Source organism: Brassica napus, chromosome C6, assembly GCF_020379485.1.
Source record: "Brassica napus cultivar Da-Ae chromosome C6, Da-Ae, whole genome shotgun sequence".
NCBI classification, from domain to species: domain Eukaryota; kingdom Viridiplantae; phylum Streptophyta; class Magnoliopsida; order Brassicales; family Brassicaceae; genus Brassica; species Brassica napus.
The window spans coordinates 4,840,233-4,866,572 of NC_063449.1; the positions used below are offsets into that span (position 1 = coordinate 4,840,233).

Genomic DNA, 26,340 nt, shown 5'->3' on the forward strand with positions numbered 1-26,340 from the left:
GCGTATGTACTAGGGACTCACTTTGATTCATTTTAGATTTTGATCCTTAAAAGCGGATATAACATAGTTTTGGATTTTACATGCAGAATAATGGTGTCTACTTTCGTCAACCATGAGTTTTCGGTACCCAGGAAGAGGTTTAGCTTCTAAGGAAGCTTAAGGAGCTTATATCCCATCGTCCATGAGATCGTGATTACGACTTGTATGAGTTTCTATTATGTGTGTGTTTTGAATCCGTTTGTAAAACTTCAATAAGAGTTGTCTCTATGGTTAAATAGTTTAAGCATTTCTTATGTTGATATCATTAAGACTGTTCTATGGTTAACTTGTTTTCGGATCTAATTTGTTTGATTTGTTAAACGAAGTACTTCTAAGTTTTACGAATTTTTCAACTTCTCAAGTAATCTGAACTTCTATCAAGTTAGTGCAATTATGAGTTTTAAAAATTTATTGCTAAGTTGTATGAAGTTTAACGAAAAAAATGTAAAACGTTGTAAGAGTTGTACCCAGTTATAAAACACAACCGAATTCGCATACATGGGGAGTATACCGAAGAGTCGCAGACATTGGGACTTTGATTCCATTATCACAGAAGAGTCACATGCATTGGGACTTTGATTCCATTATTATAAATACTCCAAGCTTCATTTGAGAAAAAATATTTGAATGTCTGAATAATAAGAAACCTCGTCCTCTCCTCACTCGTTTCTTGATCAATATCTGAATTAAAGGAAGAAACATCCTTTACTTCTCATCATCTTATAGGCCAGAGTATGTTTTGATTTCATTTACACTTGACAGGTTAAGATGTCAAGCCCTATTGACCTCAAGAGGAAGCGTCCGATGGAGGATGACTACGGGCGAATGACTGAAAAAATTTACAAGAAAGGGAAGGCGGAAACAAAAGAACACTATCAGGCGATCCTTTATATGGTGAAGAATCAGAACAAAGAGAGGGAGAAAAGAAAATCCGAACAAACTGAGGTATACCATATTTCTGATCAAATAGTTACTTGAAGATATGGAGAAGGAGGCAATTTTCGACGTCAAGGCGGAGAAGGAGAGACTCCAGGCCAAGCTCCTCCTTGCAGAGGAGAAGTTAGCAACTGTCAAAATCATGTATTTTGACTGGGACAAGATTGGGGAATCGTTTATGTCTAAGCTTTGAGTGTCTCTTCGCATGCCTTCTAAATCAAAAACTTTTAAATATTTATTTTTTTGTTTTTGTTTTCTAAATCCTAAAACATTGGATAACGTTTCCGGTTATCCAACCAGGATTTGTTAAGTTTTCTTGTGGATATTATCTGAGTCTATATTATTTACGTTTATAAGCTTTGCTAAGTTTGACAAAGGCAAAGGTAAAATTTTGTCAAAACTTGGGCAAACTTTTACTCTACAACTTTTGTCACATTGACAACTCGTAGAATGACGCTGGATAAGAAGTAGAGATTTCTCAGATTATCCCAGAGCCATTTTCTCCTCATTTGACGAATGACTACAAATTCAATCCACCAGAGTTGGTTTCGTTTATGGTGACGAAGATGAGTTCATTTGCTTCTATTTTCCTTTATACTTGTCATACTTTGTCAAAGTTTTAATTCACAACTTTTGTCACATTTTTAGGTCATGATGATACTGGATAAGAAGACGAGAGAAGCCATCTTCATACTATCCTCAGAGCCAGTCTCTCCTCTTTCGTTTGGATCACTCCGGATCAACTCCATTCAAAGAAACTAGCGGATTCTTTGTACGATTACTACTCAGTTGATGCATGACTATAATTGGTTTCGTATGATGGTGATGAAAATGGGTTCTTTTGCGGACTTCTATTTTCCTCTTGTATTCACCATGGTTAAGGGTTGATTTGTACCTTTTTATTGCTTCTTTTTTTTGCTCATTCTCAACATCTTTGTTGAAGTTGTACTAAGTTATACAAAGTTTTATAGTTTCAGTAAGTTTTACTGAGTCATACAATCCAAGATTTGTTTTTTCTCTTTTTCGATGTATAATTCGTGGTTCATTATTTCGTATTTTTTCTGGAGAAAAATTCAACGCATTTTCTATTGGAAGATTATCCTTTCTATGGTATTAAAAGTATGAAAGAAAATCGGTAGGATTTAAAGATGGATTTGTTTTTAGTGAAGAAAAAAAAATGAGAATTAAGTAAAACCTAAATTATTTAGTCAACTTGGGGATTTTGGAAAAGAAATGGATTGGACCGGTGGATATCCAATTGGATTGTATAATTTGTTTGGATGAATTATAAGTATAAAAGTTTTATCTTGGTTTTTGAGGTCATTTACTCTGTTTCTGTATTTAAATAAAGATTAAAATAAAAAAAATGAGAAGAGTATATGTGAATGTTTATTTTGACAATAAAAGCATATCAGACTTTGATCCTACTTATTTGGCTTTGTTTTTCGGCTATGGTCTTGACTTGTAATTATTCTGGTCTTTGTAATGGCCTCAAAAATGGAAATGAAAATCTAATGATGACAAAATAAAATAAAATAAAAAGATTATTTTTATCTACACAAACTCATATTAAACGGATCCCAAATTTGAGATATTCACAACACGATTATGAAAAAAGTACTCATCTTTTACGTCTTTAATAAGCACAAGCTCATTGAGTCATTGTAGAGACGGATTCACCATAAAGCAATTTAATTCAGAAAGAGTTGAACGCAAAAGTGTTAAAGCATCCCAAGTCACAGCTACACCAGATATATCATCAAAGGTTACGAACCATGAACACTAGCTGTTTTCTCTCTTCTTGGTACCATTCCTACAACGAACGTACAAACAAACCTCTAAATTGAAACATCAAACTTCAACCAACCAATTAGTCTTTAATTTCTGCAAACAAATGTTTTCCCTAAAACAGACAAACATAACATTCTTCTCCACTATCCCTTGTTGAAGAGTCTTCTACATTGCATCCGCTATCTTTTGGACCTCCTCGATTGCTGAAACTGCTATCTTCAACTTATCCGCAGCTTGCTTCACTTTCTTTTGCTGCAACCATTTGTCATTCAAAACAAACCACATAATCATGAGATTGTCTAGGTAATATGTTTATTTGTTTACTATTTAATAAAATAATCATGAGACTGTAACTAATCAAATGATCATTCACGTCCCACTCAAAGCGAAACTACATCCATGTCGAAATATTAGTTCTTAGTATCCTTTTGAGATCACACACAACATATAATGTCTAAACCAAGCTGATGCAAAATGAATACAGAAACGTAAACCAATATCACTATGAAAGCCAAGTGGGAGTAGTTAACATACCAAGAGTGCGGCTTTTTTCTTGAACTCTCTCGGGTCTGCAGCTCCATGCCCAGTAGTAGCTTCTGTTGTTGCCTTCATCCATGGAAAACCCCAAGTTTGTGATAAGTATACACATTTGCATAAGCATGGGTTATATGAACTATAAACTTGTACATATATTGACTCATTTAATAGATGATAACGATTTACCAAATGGACCAACCACTTGCATTTTCACATTTTACAACAAAAAAATTACAGAGAGAATCCACAAATATTTCAGATAAAGATACCACATAAGTATACACAGTTGTATACGCATATGGCTATGTGTTATATGAACTAAATACTTGTAGATATATTTGCTCTGAGTGGTAACCACAAAAGGAATAGAAGGAATAGGAAAAAAGGAATCATAGGTAACAAATATTTTCCTTGTAAATGGTGAAAATCGTAAGGAATGCTAAGGAATTAGCTATTCCCACTCATTCCGTTGGTCAACATTTGGAGCCATTGACTCGAATGTTAGATGATAACGACTTACCAAATGGACCAAACGTTTGCAATTTCACATAATACAACAAACTTTAAACAAAACCCACAAATATTTGACATAAAGATACCACATTAATACACATATTATAGACCAGGTCCAAATAACGTATTACTCTAGTGAATGTTTCCATAATATGCAGAAGAAACAAGCATTCAACCATGAATATGAATATTTTTTTGACATTTTATCAGTAGTAAAGAGAGAGATAAATACCTTCCTCGTCCTGTTCGAAGTCCTCTGCTTGGCCACTTGCTCAGTTTTAGGTTTCCGTCCACGCTTCTTAGCTGGAGCCGCCGCCACGTCATCTTTCTTTGGCCTCCCACGCTTTCTCGATCCAGTCACCTGAGACTCCGTCGCAGCCAGAGTGCTCGACCTCTTTGGCCTACCACGGCCGCTCTTCACAGCCGCAGACGCAGCCGGAACAGCCGCCGCTGCCGCTGCGTTTCTTCTCGGACGACCGCTTGGCTTCCTAGCCGGCTGAGCTGAAACGGCGCCGTCTGGCTGAGAGTCGGATTTGGACTTCGGCGGACGACCACGGCCGCGTTTCTGGGAATCGTTGGCTGCGGGCGAGGCGTCGGTGGGAGCAGGAGGAGGGTTGTTGTCAGCCGCATCAGATCCGGGAGTCGCCATGAGGGATCTAGATTCGAATCAGGAAAAAAAAAAGCGCGTGAGATAACGGAATCTAGAAACCCTAGATAACGGACGTCAACGAAGACTGTGAGCTAAAAACAAATTACAAGCTCGATTCCGTTAAAACCTCGAAGAAAGTTCAATGTCTCTAACCAAGAATCAATAGTTGACGAACTGTAAGCTTTTCATATCAGGAGAAGCTAGGGTTTGCAATGCACGTACCTTAGTTCACCTTAAGAGACGAGGGCGCTTGAGGAGCTGGAGGACGAAGAGAGAGACTGCGACGAGAACGAGAAGCTTGGCTAAAAAGAGAAAGAAAGATAAGAGATGGTTACGCGGTTACAAGATGGTGACCATGGCTCGCTAGACTGCTTTTGAAGAGAGAGAGAGAGAGAGATAATAAAACAAACGGCCGTAGAGGTTCAGAATCCGTTGCGTCAAAACGATTGGGGTCCACCTCCAGTCGACATTAATTTTACATGAGTTCAATTTAAATCGACATGATTATTCAAATTTTTCTCTATTTTTATTTTAACTTTTGGTTCTATAATATTTTAAAATAATAAAAATAGAACTTCTCCAACTTACTTTTCATATTACACTCTATAAATTATTTCAAACTCATCTACATATCTTATTAAAAAATAAAATTTCTATTTTTTATATATATTTAGATGAAAATAATAGTATTACTATATATTGTAAGCATATATCAAAAATAATATTTATATTTTATATTTTTCTATAAAGTTAATTAAAAACGAAGTAAATTGTAAATGGTTTAGTACTAAAATAATTTTGTGGTTTCTTAACCTTTTCTATGAAAAGGTTATTTCTTAAAGGGTTACTAAAACAAAATACTTCTCTACTTTTTTCAAATTCAAATTGGGAGGAAAAAGTGGTTAAAACTTTAAAAGGTTTTAGACCAAAAAATAAATAAAAAACTTTAATAGCTTCGAGTGAATACAAACCATTCGAACTCCTACCTAGTTTTTTTTTTGGCAATAATTACCAACATTAAACAAAGCTTCTGACGTATGCAACGCTAATTTAATGGCTTATGATAAGAACGTATCACTGGAGAAACCATCACACGGGTAGAAGTGGTCATAAAAACTACACAGCCTTATGAGAACGATTAATTACTCAATTCGGCGGTCTTTACAGCACCATTAGGGAAGATAATATAATATCAACATCTTTTTTTTTTTGATCAAATCAACATCTCTATATAGTTAAACTAGGATCGGCCGCCCGGGATACACTTTAATTTTGATCTAGGTTATTAAGTTTTGTACGATTTTGTGGTTTGTGTGTTAGGTTTACATTTGTAAGAGATGTGTATGATAATGATTTTTGTCTTTTAAAAAGTTTTAGGTGAGAAATGATTATATGTGAAAAAAATATATTTTGTTTGTTTACGATTATTGTTTATTTGTCCAAAAAAATATTGTTTTTTGTGTATGTTATAAGAGTGATTACTCTTTTTTTATGTTGAAAATGGTGATTATTTTAAATTGTATTTTTTATTAAGAATAATGTTTATTGGATGAAAGCTTTCCTTTTTATAGCTATCCACAGACTTGTAGAGAGGCAAGATACATTGCATAACGAATCGTGCTTAGAGTGGGTTGAAGGATAAGAATGTCGTTATTGGCAACGATATGCATTTGATACGGTATCGAGGAGAAGATACATATACTAAACGACACGAAGGCTGCTCAATCCAGAGATTCATCATGATCCAGAGTCTCACATAACCCTCATGAAAACACCATTGTCGATTTAGCTAGTCAGAGATCGAAGAACATTATGAACCCTAGATGTCGAAGATAATTCGTGAAGGATTTTTAACAGCCAAAATAAAGACATGGCAATCCTAACAATATTAAACGTGAATGTTTGTATAGAAACGAAACCAAACACAATTAAACTCGAGTAGAGGCTTAGCAATGAAATCGTGATAGTCCAAGTTGAAACCAACAATTTTTAAATGAATCGACGACCTAGCATCACCGGGATTGAGGAAGCAATATTCTTGTTCTTTAGCAATATTCTTGTTCTTTCCAATTTGGAAATAATATTATTCTCGCTAGCTTATTCTTTTTACTTTATTATATATCATTTGTTCGTCAAACAATCTTCATAAATATGTAATTGATTTTTATTTCAAAATTTATGCCACTTTAGTTATATCAGTTAAGTAAAATATTTTTTTAAACACAAAATTATGGTTTATTTCTTATTCGTGTACAATTATTTTCTCAATCAATTGGTATTATCATTTTCAGGTTTTTCATAAATTTGATTTAGAAAATTTAAGATAAAAATTGATTCACTGTAATAAATTAAACATCATAAAATAGCACTTTTAGTTACTATTTAAATATATTTTTTATGTTTCTTTATTTTATGGTCATGTAACCCGCGTAATCTAAATACCTGATTATAATTTTCTGAGTAAATGCTACTGATTAATTTTTAGAAAATAGTGCATGATTTTTTATTTGTTCTATTAAATTTTATATTTGATTTTTTTTAACATTAGATGTATTATATCTGTAACTATAATCATTTTTAGTTGAAAAGAAAGTTTTATTTTGTAATTATAAGATATTTGGGTATTATTAGAAATTATTTTGTACATGAAACATCAGAAAGTAGATTTTTATTGCAATTTGGATTGAATAATTTTTAATAATTTTAACTTTAAAATTTAAAATTTATCTAATGTACAACAATGTTGTTTTATGTTAGGTGGTTATGACCAATGTTATTATAATACATTATTTATATAGATGTAATAAAATAAATGAATATCTTAATTAGATATACATATGAAAGTATTGTTCGTTACTATTTAGTATTTATTTTTTTATTTTATGTTTTCTTATTTTATGATCAAGTAATCTATGTAATCTAATAACCAATTAGAATTTTCAGAATAAATGCTATTGATTAACTTTTAGACAATAGTTTATTTTGTTCTATTAACTTTTGTATTTGGTTTTATTAATGTTAGATGTATATATATGTTACTAACTTGTTATATATTTAAAATAATTTATTATAATCATTTATAGCTGAAAAGAAAAAAGTTTTATTTTGTTATTTTGGTATTATTTGAAATTCTTGTATATTAATCTATTAATATAAATAACAGTTTATTCTTTTTTCCTTAGCATCAATGTTGTGTATATCAAGAGCATCATGCCTTTTTTTTAGTTCAAATCAAGAGCATCATGACTTTTTTTTTTGTAGTTCAAATCAAGAGCATCATGCCATGCTCGGTGTTTCTCAAGACAACTGTACTTAACTTTTTTTTTACTGAAAAAAATCATTGCCACTAACTTAACAAATCCAATTCACATTGCTAAAGGTTAACGATTCATATTATTCACCACAATCCGCATCCGTTGTCTGCATTCTCTAGCGCATTCATCTCCTTTCATTGCAAACATATTCATACACGCCAACCTGTACGGTATAAATTAACTGGATTTCACCCCTGAAAGATCAAATACCTGTAATTGTATACCACCATGAACTCACACAGCAAGTACAACTCTTATGAAATCAAGCAACAAAAATCCAATAATAAAGTTTCTTACTTTTCATGATAAAAAACGTTATAACCTTTTTTAAGTACCCGGAATTTTTTTTAATACGGAAATCTAAATCTTCAGAGCCAAAACAGTGTATAGCTTCTACAAATTAGAATTAAAAAAAAAAGACAGAAGATTTGATCATGATAGAACAATAAGAATCTTGTATCTCTCAAACCCACACAGATTCTACTTGTGCATATACTTTAAGTGATTCCATTCAACCCAAATTCGATAAAGTAGATATAGATCCTTTGCATATAAGTAAGAAGTAACGACACAAAGTAAGGTGAGCTCAAAAGTTACAATCTTTAATATCTGATACAAAAAAAAGAAGAAAAACAATAGACACACACCTATTTGTTGAAGACTCTCTTTAGAAACATAACCAAATTAAGGATCTAGAAGAATGAAATGATGAATTTTACGGGAAGAAACTTACAAATTTATAGCTGCAGATTCTGATAATGGAAGAAATGAGAGAATGTATTGAATGACAGATGGTGTGAGGAGTGGGAAAATGGAGTTAATTAAAGTATAAATGGAAATAATTGAATGCAATCAAGTTCCGTAACGTTGCCATTTTTTATACCCTTTGAGAAGACCTTCAAGCAATTCGACAAAGACGCCGGCTTCCACCAGAAGGTCGCTGGAAATAATCATTTCTCGACGGCTGGCTAAACGAATCTGAAGCTCCGACGGTACTCCGAAAATCAGTTCTCCGGTCAAGTGTTGGAGATGAAGCCAAATACCTATTGGACTCGGTTATGTGTAACTGAAGCCCACCTTATCAATTGTCTGAGGCCTTGCTCATTAGTAAAACACTAAAACCCCACAAACGAAGACCATCGAACAAATAAAAGAGAAAAAACAGACTGCCACGTGTCGAAACGAGAGAGCTCGACTTATCTATGTGGATGCTGACATGGCGCAAGGAGAAAAGAATAAACTGTACTTTATATATAGAGATAGATAGATTATATAATTAGATGTGTAAATTGTTATAAAAAAAAGACTCATGTGTCAAAAAGTATAGTGGTTCACAAAGATTCTCAAGTGGAAAATCAGTTTCATTATAAATGTTAACTAGATCTCGATCCGCGCAACCGCGCGGGTTTTTGTTTTCATTTATTTTTATAAATTTTTATATAAATATTTTTTTTTTAATTATAAATTATTATATATTATAATATATGTGTCATATAAATTTTTAAAACATAATAAGTTTAGGGTATATTTTTTCATTGAATAGATTGTTTTAAACTTTCACATGTATTTGTATCTTCTTATATATATATTTTCGGATTATTATTTCATTATTAAAATCGTAACTATATATATAAAGATTAGTAAAATATTGTTTTATTGTCATATTCAAAGATATTGTAACATTTCACAAATTTAGAAAGTTTTTAAAAAATTAAACTTTTCGCTTCATAGATTTATATTATCGAGTAAATAATTAAACATTTAGTTTTTGTTTAATTTTTTTAAAAAAACTATATAGTTTAAAATTTGTTTTCATTGGTTTAAGGTAGTAAAGATTAATCATTGTTAGATAATATGATTTTTGTTATTTAAAAAAAAAATCTTTATAATTTTAAAAGTTAACATCGACAAATATTTAAATATTTAACATATGGAGGTATAGTATTACAACATTAAATTATATCTATTTAATTTATACTATCTCTAAATCCAATTATTGATAATCCAATAAAAATTTCTGGTATGTCCAAAATTTAAATGATAAGATTAGAGATTAAATATAACATGACTTTCTAGGAATCCACTAGGTCCATTTTTTAAAAAAAATCACATGAATCAAGGTTGTGACTTATGTTTTAATATATAAGATAATATGTAAATAAAAAGAGTAGATTTTTTAAGACATTTGAGATATTAGTTAGTTATTTTGTTTTTTAATTAGACAATTATTTTTTTAAAGGCCCAAATTTTATAAATCGCACTTCGTAGTTTTTTGTCACAAAATATCACTTAAAAATAAAATGATAGTTATTAATAAACAAAAACACTAAATTATTTTATATCCTAAATTCTAATTTTAATTTGACTCCTTAAATACTAAACTTAACTTCTAAGAGACTAAAACTATCTTATCATAAGCCATTAAGAGACTAAAACTATCTTTTTAATGAATGTTATTTTAGGAATTTTCGTTTTTCTAACAGAAACTTGGTATAATATAGTGCAATCTGAAATTATTTCTCTTTTTAAAAAAAAATTATACGATGGCATTTAGAAACTTGGGTGCTCTAAAAACCAAATAAAAGACCACTGTCTGAGAAACATGAGGGTACAAAGCAAAAGCCTACAGACATGGACGATAGCAAGAGAGAGGTACATGAACAATGGCAATATCCTAATTACTTTACATACATTACTCTACCTCTTAGTACCTCTCCTTGTTTCGTTAGAGACACAATCATCATCGTTTTACTTAAAAAGATTTTTCTCCAGCAAACACACTTATAAAATTAACAAATTCACGGAAAACACAACAAGCAAGCCCACCATCATCATCACCACCACTTGCTAGCTTTTATTAGTTTTGTCAAGGCTGCTCTCTTCAGAACAGCGCTTCTTGCATTGCTTCTGCTTCTGTCAGCGCCTGCCCTTGTCCGTGTCCCTCAGGCTCTTGTTCATTTCCATGGTGTTGTTCATCTGGCTGCACTTCTTCCATGTGCTGTGGCTCCTCCGTAGTGGTAACTGTTAGCTCTTCCAGAGCCTGTATAGCTTGAACCACTGCATGATTTCCACTTCCTCCGACCTCGGCTTTCAACACATTAACAATTTCCTTAGCTTTCTCTTGCTGCATAAACAAGAAGACCAGGAACGACATTACGCAGAGATTTAGAAAATAAGAAGAAAATTAAACCAAGAGAGGATGATCACATAGTTTAAATGTTCATTTAGTCCACTTTTTTTTTTTTTGAATGAATCATTAGTCCACTTACAAACAACTCAAACTTCTTCTGGAGTTCACCAAAGCCAATATCTTGTTGTCTGGAAGCTCCCTTTGCCGCAGCATTCTATGTTAGAAGAAGACAATAAAATAGATGTAAGTAATGATAACTCATTCATATAACAGATTCCAGAGGACAAAGTAACAATAATAGAACTTGAACTTCAATTAATAAACAAAAAAAATATATTTTGAATCAACAATCTAGTTTATACATCCGAAGCTAAGGTCCTATGTAGCTCAAAACAATTAATACAAAGCAAGCTAAAGCTAGTCGCCGACAACTTGCTCTTGATTACCAAACAAAGAGAACCCTTAAATTAATGAACAGTACACAAAAAAAAAACAAATAAGCAGAGGCCAAAAGCAGAGACAACACGAATATAATTAAACTGTAGAAACTATCAAAGATACTCTCTACCAGCAAACTCGAAGGAGACAATATTCAGAGTTGACAGTGACATTTATTCACGCGACAAAAGTTGCAGACTTTTTTATCTCGTTGAAACATCTGTAGCTATAAAAAAGGGCGTCGAGGTGAGATAAGAGCAGAGTAAAGATACCTTTCTGGGTCTTCCAAGGGGTCGTCCAGTACGAACATAGCCTCCTCCTCTCTTGGGCTTCATAGGCTTCCTCATCACACCTCCGATCTTAGGAGGCCGTCCTCTTCCTCTCTTCGCAACCACGACTGATCCTCCACCATCTGCTTTAGGTGGAGGTGGCGATGGCAGCGCAGCAGAAGAAGCACCAGCGTCAACTCTCTTTGGTCTTCCTCTGCGTCTGACACCACCGTTAGGAACGTACGGGATCACCGAAGCCGGAGCCGAGACAACAGCTGGCTTCCTCTCTCTCCCGGCAGCTCTTCCGCTCGGAGGCCGACCTCTTCGTTTCGCAGTTTCAACACCGCCGGAAACAGCAGGAGTCTTCACTGTCGGCAAAGCTCCATCTTTCCTAGGACGACCCGGTGGTCTCTTAACCACCGACTGCGGTTGAGCCTGCGGTGGCGAAACAGGTAATCCGTTGGTATGAGCATCTGGTTTCGCCTTAGGAGGTCGACCACGACCACGCTTCTGAGTAGACGTGGGAGCAAGATCTGGCAGCGGTTGCGTCTGGTTGACTGAATAGTTGCTTGTGAAGTCAGATCTGGGAGGTTCAGCAGCAGCCACGCTACTCGCAGCTGCTAGTTTGTAGGACTTCTTCACCATCACAAGAACGCCACTGTTCTTGAGAGACTTGAGATGGTGAGTCATCAAAGCTCCGTGAGCAGTAGGTATCCCCGTGTAAGTTCTCTCGATGTACCTCGATATCGCTTGCTTGCTCGACCCGTCCGCTTCGTTCAACGCAGCAATCGCACAGCAAATCATCTACAAACAAAAATTCACTCTTTAAACCCTACCTGAAGTCAAAAATGTTGCAATCTCAGTAAAGGAGCTTACTTCGGAGTAGGGAGGGTGAACCCATGTCGGATGCGGCTGCGGCTGCGGCTGATAGAACTGGTTGTTGTTGTTGTTGTTGCTGCTGCTAGGCGGCGCGACGGCGGAGGAGTTAACGGGGTTGCTGTAGAAGGGGTGATGGTGAACGGCGAAGGGGTTTGGGTAAGCGGTGAACGGTGGAGAATGGTGAGGATCGTTCGGTGCAGAGAGAGAAGGATCCATGGATTTCGAGAGAAGGTGATGAGTTTTTGATTTTTGGGATTTCTATTTTTGTTCTTTTTTTTTAATTAAAAAAGTTTTCGTGGGAGGAGGAGATTAAAAAAGTTAGGTTGGAGAGAGAGAGAGAGTGTGCGTAGAGAGATGAAAATGACGAGAGGTGGGTGATTGAAATCTAACCGTTGATAGTGTCTTTTTGTGCCGATTTACGACACGGATCGATGAGGTGGCGCTCTTTCTTATATTTAAATTGAGTTTTGTGTTTCTTTGAGCTATTTTCTATGTTACTATTAAGCTGTATTAATTATATATTAACAAACTTCCAAATCTTATAAACAGAAAGTTTGACTAATCATTTTTTATATATTTATTCATTTATACTCATAAAATTTATAATTTATCTATTTTCCCTAGTATAAGATTTATTATTGAGGAATGAGATCTAACACTTTTTGAGTTAATATGTTTTATATATCTGTTTAAAGTGGTAGCAAATTAAATTTTAGTTTATATATTAATATAAAATATTGAAACTTTAAATTTTCAGATTTTTTGTTAAACTAGTCCAATTAAATAATTTAAATATATTTTTGCTAGTTTTCTTAACGAAGTTTCAATAATCATTTAGCTATTACAAAACTTACGGACTTTAATAAAATCTAAAATATTTAATTTTGATATATATATATATATATATATATCTTATTATTTTAAAATTTTTATGAAATTCGTTTTAATCTAAAGTAATTAAAATATTTTATCAAAGATAATATAATGAAACTAGTTTTCAAATAATTTAAAGATATGTACATTATACCTTATTATTATATATTTATATTACACTTAGTTTTTATTTCAAAAAATAACACTCAGTTATAGTTAGTTAATCAAATTATGTATTTTATTCTTATAATTAATAATTTCAATCCATTTAATATTTTTATTTTTACAATGAATAGTTATAATCCATAAAACATCTTACTTATATTTACATACGAAATGAATTCTAACTTTTATTCATAAATTAATCAATTAAATGGAAATACTATTACTTGTAAATATTTCATATCTATGTTTCAAAAATTTTAACATTTTAAGATTTATAATATTCAATGATAACAACAAACTAAGGGTCCAAATGGTAACAACGGATTGAGCGGTGCGAGACAACTTGATTAGATATTGTGGTACAGTTTAATTGCAGTGCGAGACAAGCATATTGATCCGAATAGTAACGTGCAAGACAACTATGGAACAATTGTGATGCGGGTCTAATAGTAACAAAAACATATAGATACATAGGTATATGTAGAGATTTTTGTTACTATTAACTGTGATGCCGTACAAGTGCAGTCCGTAGCATTTGAATTTTGCGGTTTGTATAAAAAAAAAACAGATTATGCGGAACAACGGTATAAGAGAAACACATACTATATACTGCGAAACAATAAATATGCATGTATAATTATCAAATCTTTTCATGTTTTGGAATATTTTTGATAAATTATATATATAACTAAAACAGAATTTATTCTGACAATTACTTATTGTATTTTTCCTGATTAATTTTTTTTTTTATAACTAAAAATTAGCCCCTAGTTCTCCATCTGAGACTGCACCATGTATATATTGTATAACATTATGCATGTGCGTTTCAATTTTTTCTCTGTTATTTTGAATCACAGTTAGTTTAATATTTATACTAGGATAAGACAATTTATATAAAAAATATTTAATTTTTTTTTTAACTTTTTGTTAATTACAGAATTTGTTTACTGATCAACTGATCTCATTTTTAATAAAATTTTAGGTCGAAGAATCATTTACCGCATAAGAACCTAACGTTTCGAAAAATCTCGGGTCTATTTGATTACAATGAAACTATGTCAGCTCGGTTTTATATCATGATTTATAAATTTAAAAATTAATTATGGTTATGAAAAGTTTACGTTCACGTACCAATCCTATCTATCTTTAATATTTTTCTCTTTTTCATTTTGGTTATTGTTCGATATAAATATTGATTTTGAAGTTTATTCTCATTTCTTTTGTTTGTTTTGACGAGATTTAGAAAATGCTTATGATTTAAATAATTAAAGAGATACATACTTAGGTTAAGATCTGCACATTTTGCAGAATAAATATTTTATATTTATTTTATGTTTTTCTGCATATTATGAAATAATAAAATAATAAGTATATATATTAAATAACTAAGAAATCAGTTACTATTATGTAATAAATTGGCGTGTGCATATAAATCAAACTATCACTCTTGTTTATTCGCAATCAATTTAGGGTAAATAAATCAAAACAATCAATCTTATCTATCGTATATGGTATATAATTAAATTTAAATGATATTAACATTATATATATAGTACACTTTTAATATGAATATTTATTAAATGAAGTTTCTACTCATATGATTTTATGATTTGCATATTTGTGTAACAAAAGTTTACACCAACGATTTTTTTTAATGTGGGATAATTTCAATAATTTATAATCATTTAAAAAAAAAGATTTCAAAATTAAAATATTAAACAGTTTCTAAGTTTCTTTTAAGTTTAAGAAATTGTTTTTGCATAATTAATTGATTTTATGGTCTAGAAGACTCACAGAAGACTTAAAAAGAAGTCTTCCGACACATCCCGCCTAAATTTTAGTAGAATTTAGGGTTCCCGCCTAAATTTTGGAAAAAATAGGTTTTCCGCCTTAATCAAAAGTCTTCCAAAATTCATCCATGAGTCTTCTAGAGGAAAAAATTAGGTTTCCCGCCTTAATCAAAAGTCTTCCATAAGTCATCCATGAGTCTTCTAGAGGAAGTCTTCTCATGGATTAGATCTTAAAAATAATTAATAAATTTTATAAAAAATATTTTCAAAGGGAAAAAGTCAAAATCATGTATTAATAAACATTTCTAAAAGTTGGAAATTTAGTTCTACTGAAATTGAATTATTTTTAACATAGATGAGTGAATGTAGATTGAGTCATGATAATCATTGGTTTAGGGTATGGTAACATATGTTGTAGTATTGTTAGGGTTATATTTTGAAATCTCATCTTCGTTTTTTTAAAAAAATTGACATATATTAGATTAGTGACTATCTAATAACTTGATTTAAATACTTTCTAAATATCTTAAAAGTTTAAGAAAATGTTTTTTCTTAGTTATTTGATTATAGGGTCTGGAAGACTCACAGAAGTCTTCCCAAGAAGTATTCTGACATACTCTGCCTAAATTTTAGTAGAATTTAGGGTTTCCGACTAAATTTAGAAAAAGTTAGGTTTCCTCTCTAAATCGAAGTCTTCGAGAAGTCTTCCCGAAGTCTTCTAGGGAAAGTCTTCACATGTATTAGATCTTAAAAATAATTAATAAATTTAATAAAAAATATTTTGAAAGAGAAGAATAGAAATAATGTATTAATAAACATTTAAAAAGATGGAAATTTAGTTTTACTAAATTTGAATTATTTTTAACATGGATGAGTGAATGTAGGATCTAGAAGACTTCCTGGAGTCTTCCCTTCGACTTTCCAAGAAGTCTTCTCTAAGAAGTCTTCTATATGAAAATATTTAACCTAATTAGAATTTTTGTCTCCATATATAAAAAATTTTACACATTCTCTTTATTCCTCTCAAATGGCTGCAACAAAAATGTAATGTTTATCACTCTAAAACTCTCCAACCTCTCTCTAATCTCTTTGAACATCAAAACAACAAATTTAAATCAATTTCTCATTTTTTTCTTATGTCTTCTCACAAATTTATCTTCTTTTTGCTGGTGTTTCATTACATGGTTCTCATCTTTCACTCATTCAAAGGTAGATCTATAAATGTTGGATATGTATTATTGTGTGTTTTATATATTATGTTCTAAAACGCTATAGATTCAACATATTGTGACTGTTTTTATTTGTTTTGAAACCATTTGAATGTTTTTGAATTTGCAAGTTTTTCAGATGTGAGACTAACGTTGAAAGACTTCTCAGAAGACTCTCGGAAAACTTCTAGACAAGTCTTCTAATGCATTTTATGCTAGTCTTCTGCCCAAATTGGTACAAATTTTGGATATGTATTTTTTGTGTTTTATATATTGGATTCTAAAAAGTTATAAATTCAACCTAATGTGACAGTTTTTTTTTTATTATTAAGCATAAAAAAATATTTTCGAAGTTTTCTCTGTTTTGAATGCTTTTGAGTATGTAAAATTTTCAGATCTAAATCAGACTTTGGAGGACTTCTCAGAAGACTCTTGGAAGACTCTCGGAAGACTTCTTGGGAAGTCTTCTAATGCATTTTATGCTAGAAGACGTCCCACGAAGTCTTCAGGAAGTCTTCTAAAGTTTTCTGCTCAAAGTTATACAAATTTTTGATATGTATTGTGTGTTTTATATATTAGATTCTAAAAAATTATAGATTCAACCTAATTTGATTTTTTTACTTATTATTTAAGCATAAAAACTTATTTTTGAAGATTTCTCTATTTGAAGCCATTTAAATGCTTTTGAATACGCAGATTTTTCAGATATGAATTAGACTTTGGAAGATTTCTCAGAAGACTCTTGGAAGACTCTCAGAAACTCTCGGAAGACTCTTGGCAGACTTCTTCAGAAGTCTTCTAATTTATTTTATGCTAGGGAGGTCTTCCAAAGTCTTATGCCCAAAGTGGTACAAAGGAATGATGTCAAGTGGAGACCAAACTTATATATGTTGAGGAATGATATCTAGTTCCATGTGTAATAGTTTTGTTTATGGTATGTTTTATGATTTGTAGACCTGGGCGTTCGGGTACCCGTTGGCATTCGGGTCGGGTTTTTCGGGTTTTCGGATTTTTCGGTTTACGCTTCTAGGTCCCATACTAAAATTTTATTAGTACGGGTCGGGTTCGGATAATAACACTTCGGGTTCGGTTCAAAATTGTATTGCATCATAAAACCCATAAAGTAATCATATATCGTACGGATTCAGGTTATATCGGTTCGGTTCGGATATAACCAAAGTAAAAAACAAAATTTTTGAAGTAAAACATAAAGAAAAACATCTAAATTAAATAAAAATTAATCTATCACATATAAAATTGATAAAATAACAATAAAATGTTAAATCAAGCATGAAAACAAACATCATTTGTAAAAAAATATGTATTGCCTTATAGAGAGTAGACTTTTTATTTCAATGAGCAAATTATAAAATACTTATTTATAACTAATTATGTACTTAAAGCATTTATTAGAATTTTAATATTTATTATTATATATAATATTACCACAAATATTGAATTTAATAATTGGAATACTTATATATATTTCAAAATATTTATATTGACTATTAATTTCGGATTTTTCGGGTTACCCGTTCGGGTTCGGTTAATAACACTTCGGGTTCAGATATTTTTTGTACCACCCTACAAGATCCGTTCGGGTATTTTTACGTTTCGGGTCGGATAACGGGTCGGGTTTTTCGGTTCGGGTTCCGGATTTTATGCCCAGGCCTAATGATTTGTATGTGCACTATTTAGTTGTGAATTCTTTTGTAAACTTAAAGAAATATTAATCAAAAGAATTTTTTAACCATTCTACCCACTCATAACAAAACACAACAGCACAAAACTTAGTCAAATTTACTAAAACTAAGAGAGAAGACTTCACAAAAAAAGACTTAGTCAAATTCACAAAAGATCAAACTTGAATTTTAAGTGAAAGTTGAAATTTTTTAAATTTCATGTAAGTTAAAAATTATATCTTATTATCTAAAAAGACACATTAAACTACGTGACTTGATATTCTTGAAGTTACTTAACACTTTTGAAAGTTAACACTTATGAGAAAGACTTACAGAAGACTTCTCCGTTTAGATAGAAACATTATTAAACATCAATGTTTGTAACTTCATAATTATCACCAATTAAGTTATGAATTCGACTCAGTAGTCCCAATATTGACTAATAAACATGAATTAGCAAGAAAATATTAAAAATTCATTTTAATTTTGGATAAATTTGAAGTTTAATAAAGATTTACGTAGAAGACTTCTTTTGAAGTCATCCATGGAAGACTTCAAAAGAAGTCTACCCTGTGTAGACTTCAAAAGAAGTATTATATTTAGGTCATTTTTGCAATTACAAATTTACGAAGGAAAACTTCTTAAGAAGTCTACTCTACAAAAGATATTTTCGGAAGTCTTCCTTTGTAAATATTGGTTTACTTTTGAAATTGAAATTTTTTCGAAATTCCCAGAGAAGACTTCTAGAAGTCTTCTCTCGCGGGCAAAGGTTTGACCAAAACCCAGAATTAAACTCGAGAAGACTTCTCATTGATATTAAATGTTTTACTATTGTTTTTCATTTGCAAAAGTAACCCACACACACATCTTCCGACATTGAGAAGACTTAGGGAAGACTTTCAGAAGACTTCTGTAAAAGTTTTCTCCACGAAGACTTCTTTAGAAGTCTTCTACAAAAAGTCAAATTTTTGACGAACTTCAGTCAAATTTAAAACTAACATGTTTATCCGAAAACAATTCTAATGAAGTCTTCTCTTAGAATTTTGAATTTTTTTTGTTTACGAAGGAAAGTTAGAAGACTTCTAGGGAAGTCTTCTATTAAAAACACACAAAATGTCAATTGCAAAAGTAACCTATGCATTGACCTGAAGACTACGTCGAACAGATCTGAAAAATAAAATGTGGTTCGCGATTTCATACCTTGAATTCGTGAGATGACTTGTGTGGTTTCTCCAATCACTCAGACTTCACCACAACTGCTACCTACTCGTTAATCACCAAGAATCGTGAGCTTATGAACCTTACAAAATTTGTAATCAAAATCTTCAATTTTTTTATGTATTTTGAGAGAAAGTGTAAGATATGTGGTTTGTGTGGATAGGAAACGAGAAATGATGAAAAAAATCGAAACTTTAGGGCATTAACACTCTCAATTTGGTAGTTCATGGTGGTTGAGGTATTGATGTCAATGGCAAAATTGTAAATATTTGGTGAAGATGAGGATTATAAGGTAAAAACATTATTTTCGGAAAAAAAAATAATGGCATTTTCGTGAATAACTAGAGCTACTAGGATGAATAGGACAAAACAAAGTTTCAAAAAAACATAGATTATTTTTGTGTTTGACTTGAAATTTTGAGTCATTTTTGAAAGAACCCCTAGTTTATATAAGGTACTCTAGAATTCTTTGAAATATGATTTAGAAGTTATACACAAGTGCACATATGATGAGGTTTTTTTAAATTTTTACAAAATTCTGGTTATAACTTTTTAAAAGATTCTCAGTTTATATATATATAGAATTTATTGTTTAATTATTAAACACAATTGATGTATTACCAAATATGAATGGTGACAAAAAAACAGAACGCTTCAGATCCCGCACCATACTGCACCGTATATTCATTGCCTAATGTTTTAAATGTACACAGACCGCACCACACATAATAGTTTCAAAATCTCTAAATATACCTATGAATATTTGTTTTTCTAATTAAGATTGCACCGCAATTGTTCCATATGTCGCCACTTGGATCCTAACACTCTAACTCTAACAGACTCATTCGGACTGCAAAAAAGACAAGCATGATGTGGAATGGGCATGTCGTTCTTGCTTGTGAGAAGCCGTTAGATCTTGTCATAACTATATACTTGGTTGTAGAATATCTATCAACTTAGAAATATGAACTAACACATAGCATGCGAACCATTGCTTTTCACAGTTGACCGATTTATGAACCTTAAACATGTCATAGAGGATCTTGGTTTCTTTCTAGGAACAGTATATACGGTCATGATTCTATCTCGTAGATTACAATGATCGAGTCAACTACCTTGTAACATAGCAGGGATTTCTCTCTTGTTGTAACTTTAAGCGAACTTGGCACCGGCTGGTTCATGACTCTTGGATTTGTAAATCATGTGGTGGGGCTGGGATTTCAAGATGACAGATAAAGTTAGGTTCAGGAACGAAGGACCAATACTGCATTATAGCCCCATGGTGCTAACTTGCACGAACGTCTTTTCATTCAAAGTGATTCCTCAGAGATGCTCGTCTGCAGAATGTGCAAGAACGTTCCTAATGCCTTCTCTTGAATTCAATCTTGTTAATAACTTTCAAAGTGTATGATAATTAAACATGAAAAATAGAATCAATGGATTAATCTCATGCTTATGAGTGGTGTCCTGGAAATACAAAACCAAATAAATCTCAAAAACACTAAAACAGAAGAGACACCATTTGAGTCGATGAAAAAATTGGAGAGATTAAATAAACTTTTTCTCGGGAACTGATTCTCGTCATGTCTTTTTCTTCACTCTAAAAACGACCAAGACCCCAAACTCTGATGACTCCATCAGTGTATCCACTGAACAATGTGCTTCCATCAGCACTCCAATTCAAGCTTGTGCAATAGATCACCTGCATTTTGCATTCCACATTAGAAACACACATACCCACAATAAAATCTCGTACAAAAAAAAGTCAAAAACCATGTAGACAGAAACAATCAAACATTACAGGAACCTTAAGAGAACAGAGACAAGAACTAACTTAAACCAGGTTAGGTTTCAGAACCTAAAAGGTATGACATTCAAATGCAGTATTGTCAACTACACATACAAGTAAGATCAATGGCTAATTCAGTAGAAATGTTGTACCTTTGTCTTGTTACCGGTTCCAACAGATGCATCAGACATCTCAGCCTCAGCCTTGAGATCAACCTTCAAATCCTCAACAACACTCTTGCTCTCAAGATCCCATATCCTAATACTATTCTCCGTCGCTGCACACAACCAGTACCTGTTGGGACTGAAGCAAAGAGAGTGAATAATCGCTCCCGCCTCAAGAGAGTAAAGCTTCTTCCCTTCAGCCAAATCCCAAAGCAAGATCGCACCGTCTTTCCCACCACTAGCACACAACGAACCATCAGGCGACACAGCCACAGTGTTCAGGTAACCAGAGTGACCAGCGAGAGTGTTCCTAAGCTTACAGTTCTGAAGATTCCACACCTTCACTGTCTGATCCCAAGAAGCAGACACAATGGTGGGGACAAGAGTGTTAGGGCTAAACCTAACACAGCTAACCCACTGCTTGTGTCCATCACCTCCTTGATCGGACCCGATCGTGTACTTGCATTCTCCAAGCGTGTTCCAAAGCTTGATCGTACCGTCACGAGAAGCCGACACAATCTGACGGTTATCAGTGGAGAAAGCCACGGAGAGAACGTCTTTCGTGTGTCCCACGAAACGTCGAGTGGAGACTCCGGTGGCGAGATCCCAGAGACGAAGCTCACCGTCCCAGCTTCCGGAGAGGGCGAACTGTCCGTCGGAGGATAGAGCGACGTCCTCGACGAAGTGGGAGTGGCCGGTGAGGCGGCGCTGAGCTACGCCGTAGGACTTGTCGTCCTTGTTGAGTTTCCAGAGGATGATGGACTTGTCGCGAGAGGATGTGACGATAGTGTCGGAGTTGTCGATCGGGGTGGCGATGGCGGTGACCATGTCGGTGTGGGCGCACATTGTGCCTTTCAAGACGAGTCCCTCAGCCATGGTTTAGGGTTTGAGGAGTGTGAATTTTAGGGTTTATTCTTCGTATTCCGGAGAGAGAGGAGAGAAATGTAGGCGGCAAGAAACGAAGGTTTATATATTCAGAGTTAGGGTTTTGTTCGGTTTCAAGTAGTTTGGGTCTTCTTGTTCGGCCCAGTGTTGACCCAACAAGGGTATATGGATTTCAATCCAGAGTATAGAGTATAAATAACATAAAATCATTAATAATCTGAATATTATTTGGAGCTGACAAAACAAAAATCTGAATATTATTATTATTTTTATTTTTTTGATAACCATTCCAAAGGCTTTTTAGTCCCAAATGACTAATCACCAAAAAACTCACGGAAATCCGGATTTTCTTGCCACTTAAGACGCCTATAGATGGCCAAAAGAAATCAAACCCATGACAGAAAATCCAGCTGAAACCTGAATATTATTTGGTTAACAAAATATTTGTATTATCACTATATTTATTACATTTGTCTACAAAATTAGATTCGATTTGGTTCTCGTTTTGATATTTTAATAGACAAAAATACCGGGTTTGGATTAAAACATCGAATAATTCAAATAGTTTCAAATAAAAATATTTGTATTTTTTTTTGGGTGAATTTATTTTTAAATAATATGGTGGATAATCTTAGATGTATCTGAATAAAAAATATACGATTTATAAATTAGATTTTTAAATATTTTCTTATTTCTTAAGTTTGTTTTTATTAATTTGGTAATCTATACTATTAAAAAGCCGTTCAAATGAACATAATTATTTGGTTTGGTTCACCATGGTTTGGTTTCAGTTAAAAACGCTGGAGCTAATAATACATCTACCGACAGACAAGCTTTGATGAAATAAAATCAAAGTCGGTTCGATAAAATAAACCGAGTTGGGCCAGGCCAATCCTACTATCCAACCTCCCTAAGAAAAAGAAGGACGGCGACGGTGACCGACCGTGTAGAAGGGAACTCGGTCGGGGATTTACATGTCCGAATTTCGAAGAATCTCGTGAGGAGGAAATTGGATAAAGGTTTACTCTTTTCGAGTCAAATCACATCTCTGAAAACAAAACCCAATCTCTCCTCAAATTTCAATCTCACTTCATACCCATTCCGCTTTCTCCCGCCATGGATTTCGTCAGGTCTTTGCTTCTCTTCTCTCTCTCTTCCCAAAAAAGTTAGGGTTTTTAACTGATTCGCCTTCTTCTTGAATGAAACTAGGGGCTTTTGGAGTAAGCATAGAAGAAAGGTTTTCGTCACGGCTGGTTGTTTGGGAAGTGGGTACTTTCTCTACAAACTATACAACTCGCATACTCGTAGGCTTGCGGATTTGCAACGACAACTCGCTAACGACCGTGAACATGACGAAAACATCAAAGCTCAGTTAAGTTTCTTAACCAATTAAAAAAACAGCCTTTTAATTCAGATTCTCTTACTGATCTTATCGTTTTTGATTAGAATGAAAGCCCATTTCGAGAACATTCAGATGATAGTGGACTCCACCACACTGCCTCACGCGATGCGGTGCTTGAGTATCTCTATAAGGGAAGAGATTGATGTCTCTAGCGTTATGGAGAGACTGAACAGAGGGAAAGGGGTGTTGAGTCAGTCTGAGAAGCTTCACCTCTGGGACCAGCTCAAGATTTTGAGTAATTCACTTATCTTTTTTCACATGTGTTTTGAGTGTGCTAATTCGATTTATTTCTTACTTGCTATTTGTCTCTGTGTGTGTGTGCTCTCTTTGCAGGTTTCACTAGGATGGTTTTGTCTCTGTGGTCCGTGACGATGCTTAGCTTGTACATCAGGGTTCAAGTCAACATTTTAGGCAGACATTTGTATGTTGACACCGCTCGAGCTCTTGACACCTCCTCCCATTTACTTGTAAGATTATTTATTAGCCTTCCTCTCTTCTATGCTTGTTAATCGACACTGCACACGTTCTTTCCTCTTCTCATTTGATTGTAAGTAGCATTCAGTATGCTCTACTCGTCTCTTCCCCAACTAGTACAACCTGTTCTAGTAGCTCTGTCTAGTTATGGTGATGACTTATGCAGTTGGGGTTTTATGGAATAATAATTTGGAATCAGCTTTCTTGTTTTCTAAAGTGTTTGTACTCTGATTAGTCTTTGATATAGTTCTGGTTACCTTCTAAAGCAGCTGCCCCTTGTACTGTGATGTTTTCTCAGGAAGAGCTAGATCTCATTGATAGAGATGATGAACAAAAGTTCTTATCAAGTGCCGATTTTCTTGTGACCAATGCAATGCCGGGTTTGATTTTAAATATGCAAACTGCTGTCAGCGAAGTTCTTAAAGGGTAATGTTGCAAATCCGTATCTAGATTGTTTATAATTTGACTATAATTTGGGAGAAACAAATGTCATTTGTGTTTTTTTTTTTTTTTTTAAATTTCAGAATGCAGTTAAAGGATGTAATAACAACAAGAGTTCTTCAAGAAACCCTGTTACGGATTGTGGATGTGTTCATGAGCAGTGGAAGTCCACATCACTGGGTTGATTATCTAATGATGCCTCAAGACACAAAGCTTTCAAGAACCACAAGTGGTGAAACTGTGAGCAAGTTTAATCAACTTATGGTCGAAACGCGGCAAGTACTAATCAGGTAAGTAATGTCTCACTCTCGCTCTGCATGAGCAATAATAACCTTATCTCTTTGTCTCTTTCTTGTTTGCAGCACTGAGTTCACAGATATAGTCGAGATTTCGCTCAAGTGTTTCACGGATGCGCTTGTAGAGGAAATGGAAACGCAGAGTGTAGCCGGTGGTTTGGCTACGGGGATGCCATTGGCAAAGATGTTACCACAGATTGAGAAGACAATACCTGTGATTATAGCTGAACCTGGCAAGAATCAGTTCTTACAACTCATCAGAGATATGTCTGAAGTTCAAGTCTTTTTTACTCTCTTATATGCTAGTATGCCGCAGTAGCAGCTTTTGTTTTGTTCTCTTCAGCGTTCTCTAATCGCAATTTCAGTGTTTTAACGTTTTGCTTTCTTCTTTGAGGCCTAATTAGCTTGTCGTTTTTTTTTTTGGTTTACATCATTACATGATTTAAAGTTGGTTATATTTACATGATTTATTTTTTCCCTCAAAAATATCTTTTCAAAATTTATAAATTAATTATAAAATTAAATTTATAAGTAAGTTTCTTGAGAATTCTGCCATAGTGGTATGTATTCAGTTTTGTTATGGTGTACATAGTTTTAGACGATGAAGTGTTCCAAAAAAGGATGATGAATCGTTTACTATTTCTTCTTCTTCACATTTATCTTCGTTCAAAATATACAAATTTGTAGCACATGGCTATGCAGCATTTACAGCTCTTAAATACGTACAAACATGGCATCTTCGGTTAAAGAGGGATCTCTACAACTACGGATTGTGCTCAACCAGATCATAACCCGCCCGTCCAAACTAATGAGAGAAACAAAAACCAAGACTATTGGATTAGCTACGCAAAAGAGTATACTTCTAATAGTCAACGCTTCAGCATGATCGATCAATGGCTCTGCAATAACTACGCAGCTGCAAGAGCATGGAATTTTTTTGAAGAGCATGAGTTTGGCTAAACTTGCTGATCTTTGTTACAAAAAAGAACACTAAAGAACCCCCAAGATGAAGATGAAGGTTATAGTGGAAACTTAATAAAAATTATCGAAGAATCAGAGACTCAGAGGCCCTGTTTGTTTCTCCATCCGAATGAGCCATTTGGACGAAGATGAGAGTTTTGTTTGTTTAGTCACTAAAAGTGCAACTCATCCAGATGGATCATCCGAATGACTTTCAGAAATTTAGGCTTAATTTTAAAGTCCATCCAGCTGAACCAATTTGGATCATTTGAATGGAGATGGTTCATTCAAAATGGTATAATGTCTATTATGCCCTTAATGTAATTCACAAATTACAAACCTAAACATAATATCATTTTGTCACACACGAAAACTGACAAAACCACAAAAACGCGTTTTTCCGCGAAAACCTAAATACTAATTTTTCACGTCAAAACCCCAAAACGCATTTTCCCGCCAAAATTGAAAAAACGTGTTTTTACGCCAAATTTGCAAAAA

At 33.3% G+C, this 26,340-nt stretch overlaps 4 protein-coding genes across 5 annotated transcripts; 1 reads left to right on the forward strand and 3 right to left on the reverse strand.

Annotated features, from left to right (window-relative positions):
* Positions 1 to 2,650: 2,650 nt before the first annotated feature.
* LOC111207266 (putative DNA-binding protein At1g48610) lies at positions 2,651 to 5,028 on the reverse strand. Its single transcript, XM_022705173.2, has 4 exons — positions 4,688 to 5,028; positions 4,049 to 4,472; positions 3,301 to 3,372; positions 2,651 to 3,018 (listed from the first exon to the last, which is right to left on the reverse strand). Exons 2-4 carry the CDS (start codon positions 4,463 to 4,465, stop codon positions 2,932 to 2,934), a joined length of 576 nt encoding a protein of 191 aa, XP_022560894.1. The 5' UTR covers positions 4,466 to 4,472; positions 4,688 to 5,028; the 3' UTR covers positions 2,651 to 2,931.
* Positions 5,029 to 10,342: 5,314 nt separating this feature from the next.
* On the reverse strand, positions 10,343 to 13,030 carry LOC111207095. Its single transcript, XM_048760383.1, has 4 exons — positions 12,493 to 13,030; positions 11,620 to 12,420; positions 11,049 to 11,123; positions 10,343 to 10,903 (listed from the first exon to the last, which is right to left on the reverse strand). Exons 1-4 carry the CDS (start codon positions 12,709 to 12,711, stop codon positions 10,661 to 10,663), a joined length of 1,338 nt encoding a protein of 445 aa, XP_048616340.1. The 5' UTR covers positions 12,712 to 13,030; the 3' UTR covers positions 10,343 to 10,660.
* Positions 13,031 to 20,845: 7,815 nt separating this feature from the next.
* On the reverse strand, positions 20,846 to 22,343 carry LOC106382095 (receptor for activated C kinase 1B). 2 transcript variants are annotated; one of them, XM_048760913.1, is made up of 3 exons: positions 21,373 to 22,343; positions 21,027 to 21,133; positions 20,846 to 20,996 (listed from the first exon to the last, which is right to left on the reverse strand). In XM_048760913.1, exons 1-2 carry the CDS (start codon positions 22,258 to 22,260, stop codon positions 21,032 to 21,034), a joined length of 990 nt encoding a protein of 329 aa, XP_048616870.1. In that variant the 5' UTR covers positions 22,261 to 22,343; the 3' UTR covers positions 20,846 to 20,996; positions 21,027 to 21,031. The 2 variants fall into 2 exon arrangements, with proteins under 2 accessions (XP_048616870.1, XP_013677508.2); XM_013822054.3 differs by having other exon boundaries at positions 20,846 to 21,133.
* A 765-nt stretch (positions 22,344 to 23,108) lies between these two features.
* Positions 23,109 to 25,368, forward strand: LOC106382094 (peroxisome biogenesis protein 3-2). The gene is made up of 7 exons (XM_013822053.3): positions 23,109 to 23,399; positions 23,479 to 23,640; positions 23,716 to 23,906; positions 24,005 to 24,138; positions 24,444 to 24,571; positions 24,670 to 24,876; positions 24,949 to 25,368. Exons 1-7 carry the CDS (start codon positions 23,386 to 23,388, stop codon positions 25,199 to 25,201), a joined length of 1,089 nt encoding a protein of 362 aa, XP_013677507.2. The 5' UTR covers positions 23,109 to 23,385; the 3' UTR covers positions 25,202 to 25,368.
* The last annotated feature ends 972 nt before the right edge of the window (positions 25,369 to 26,340 follow it).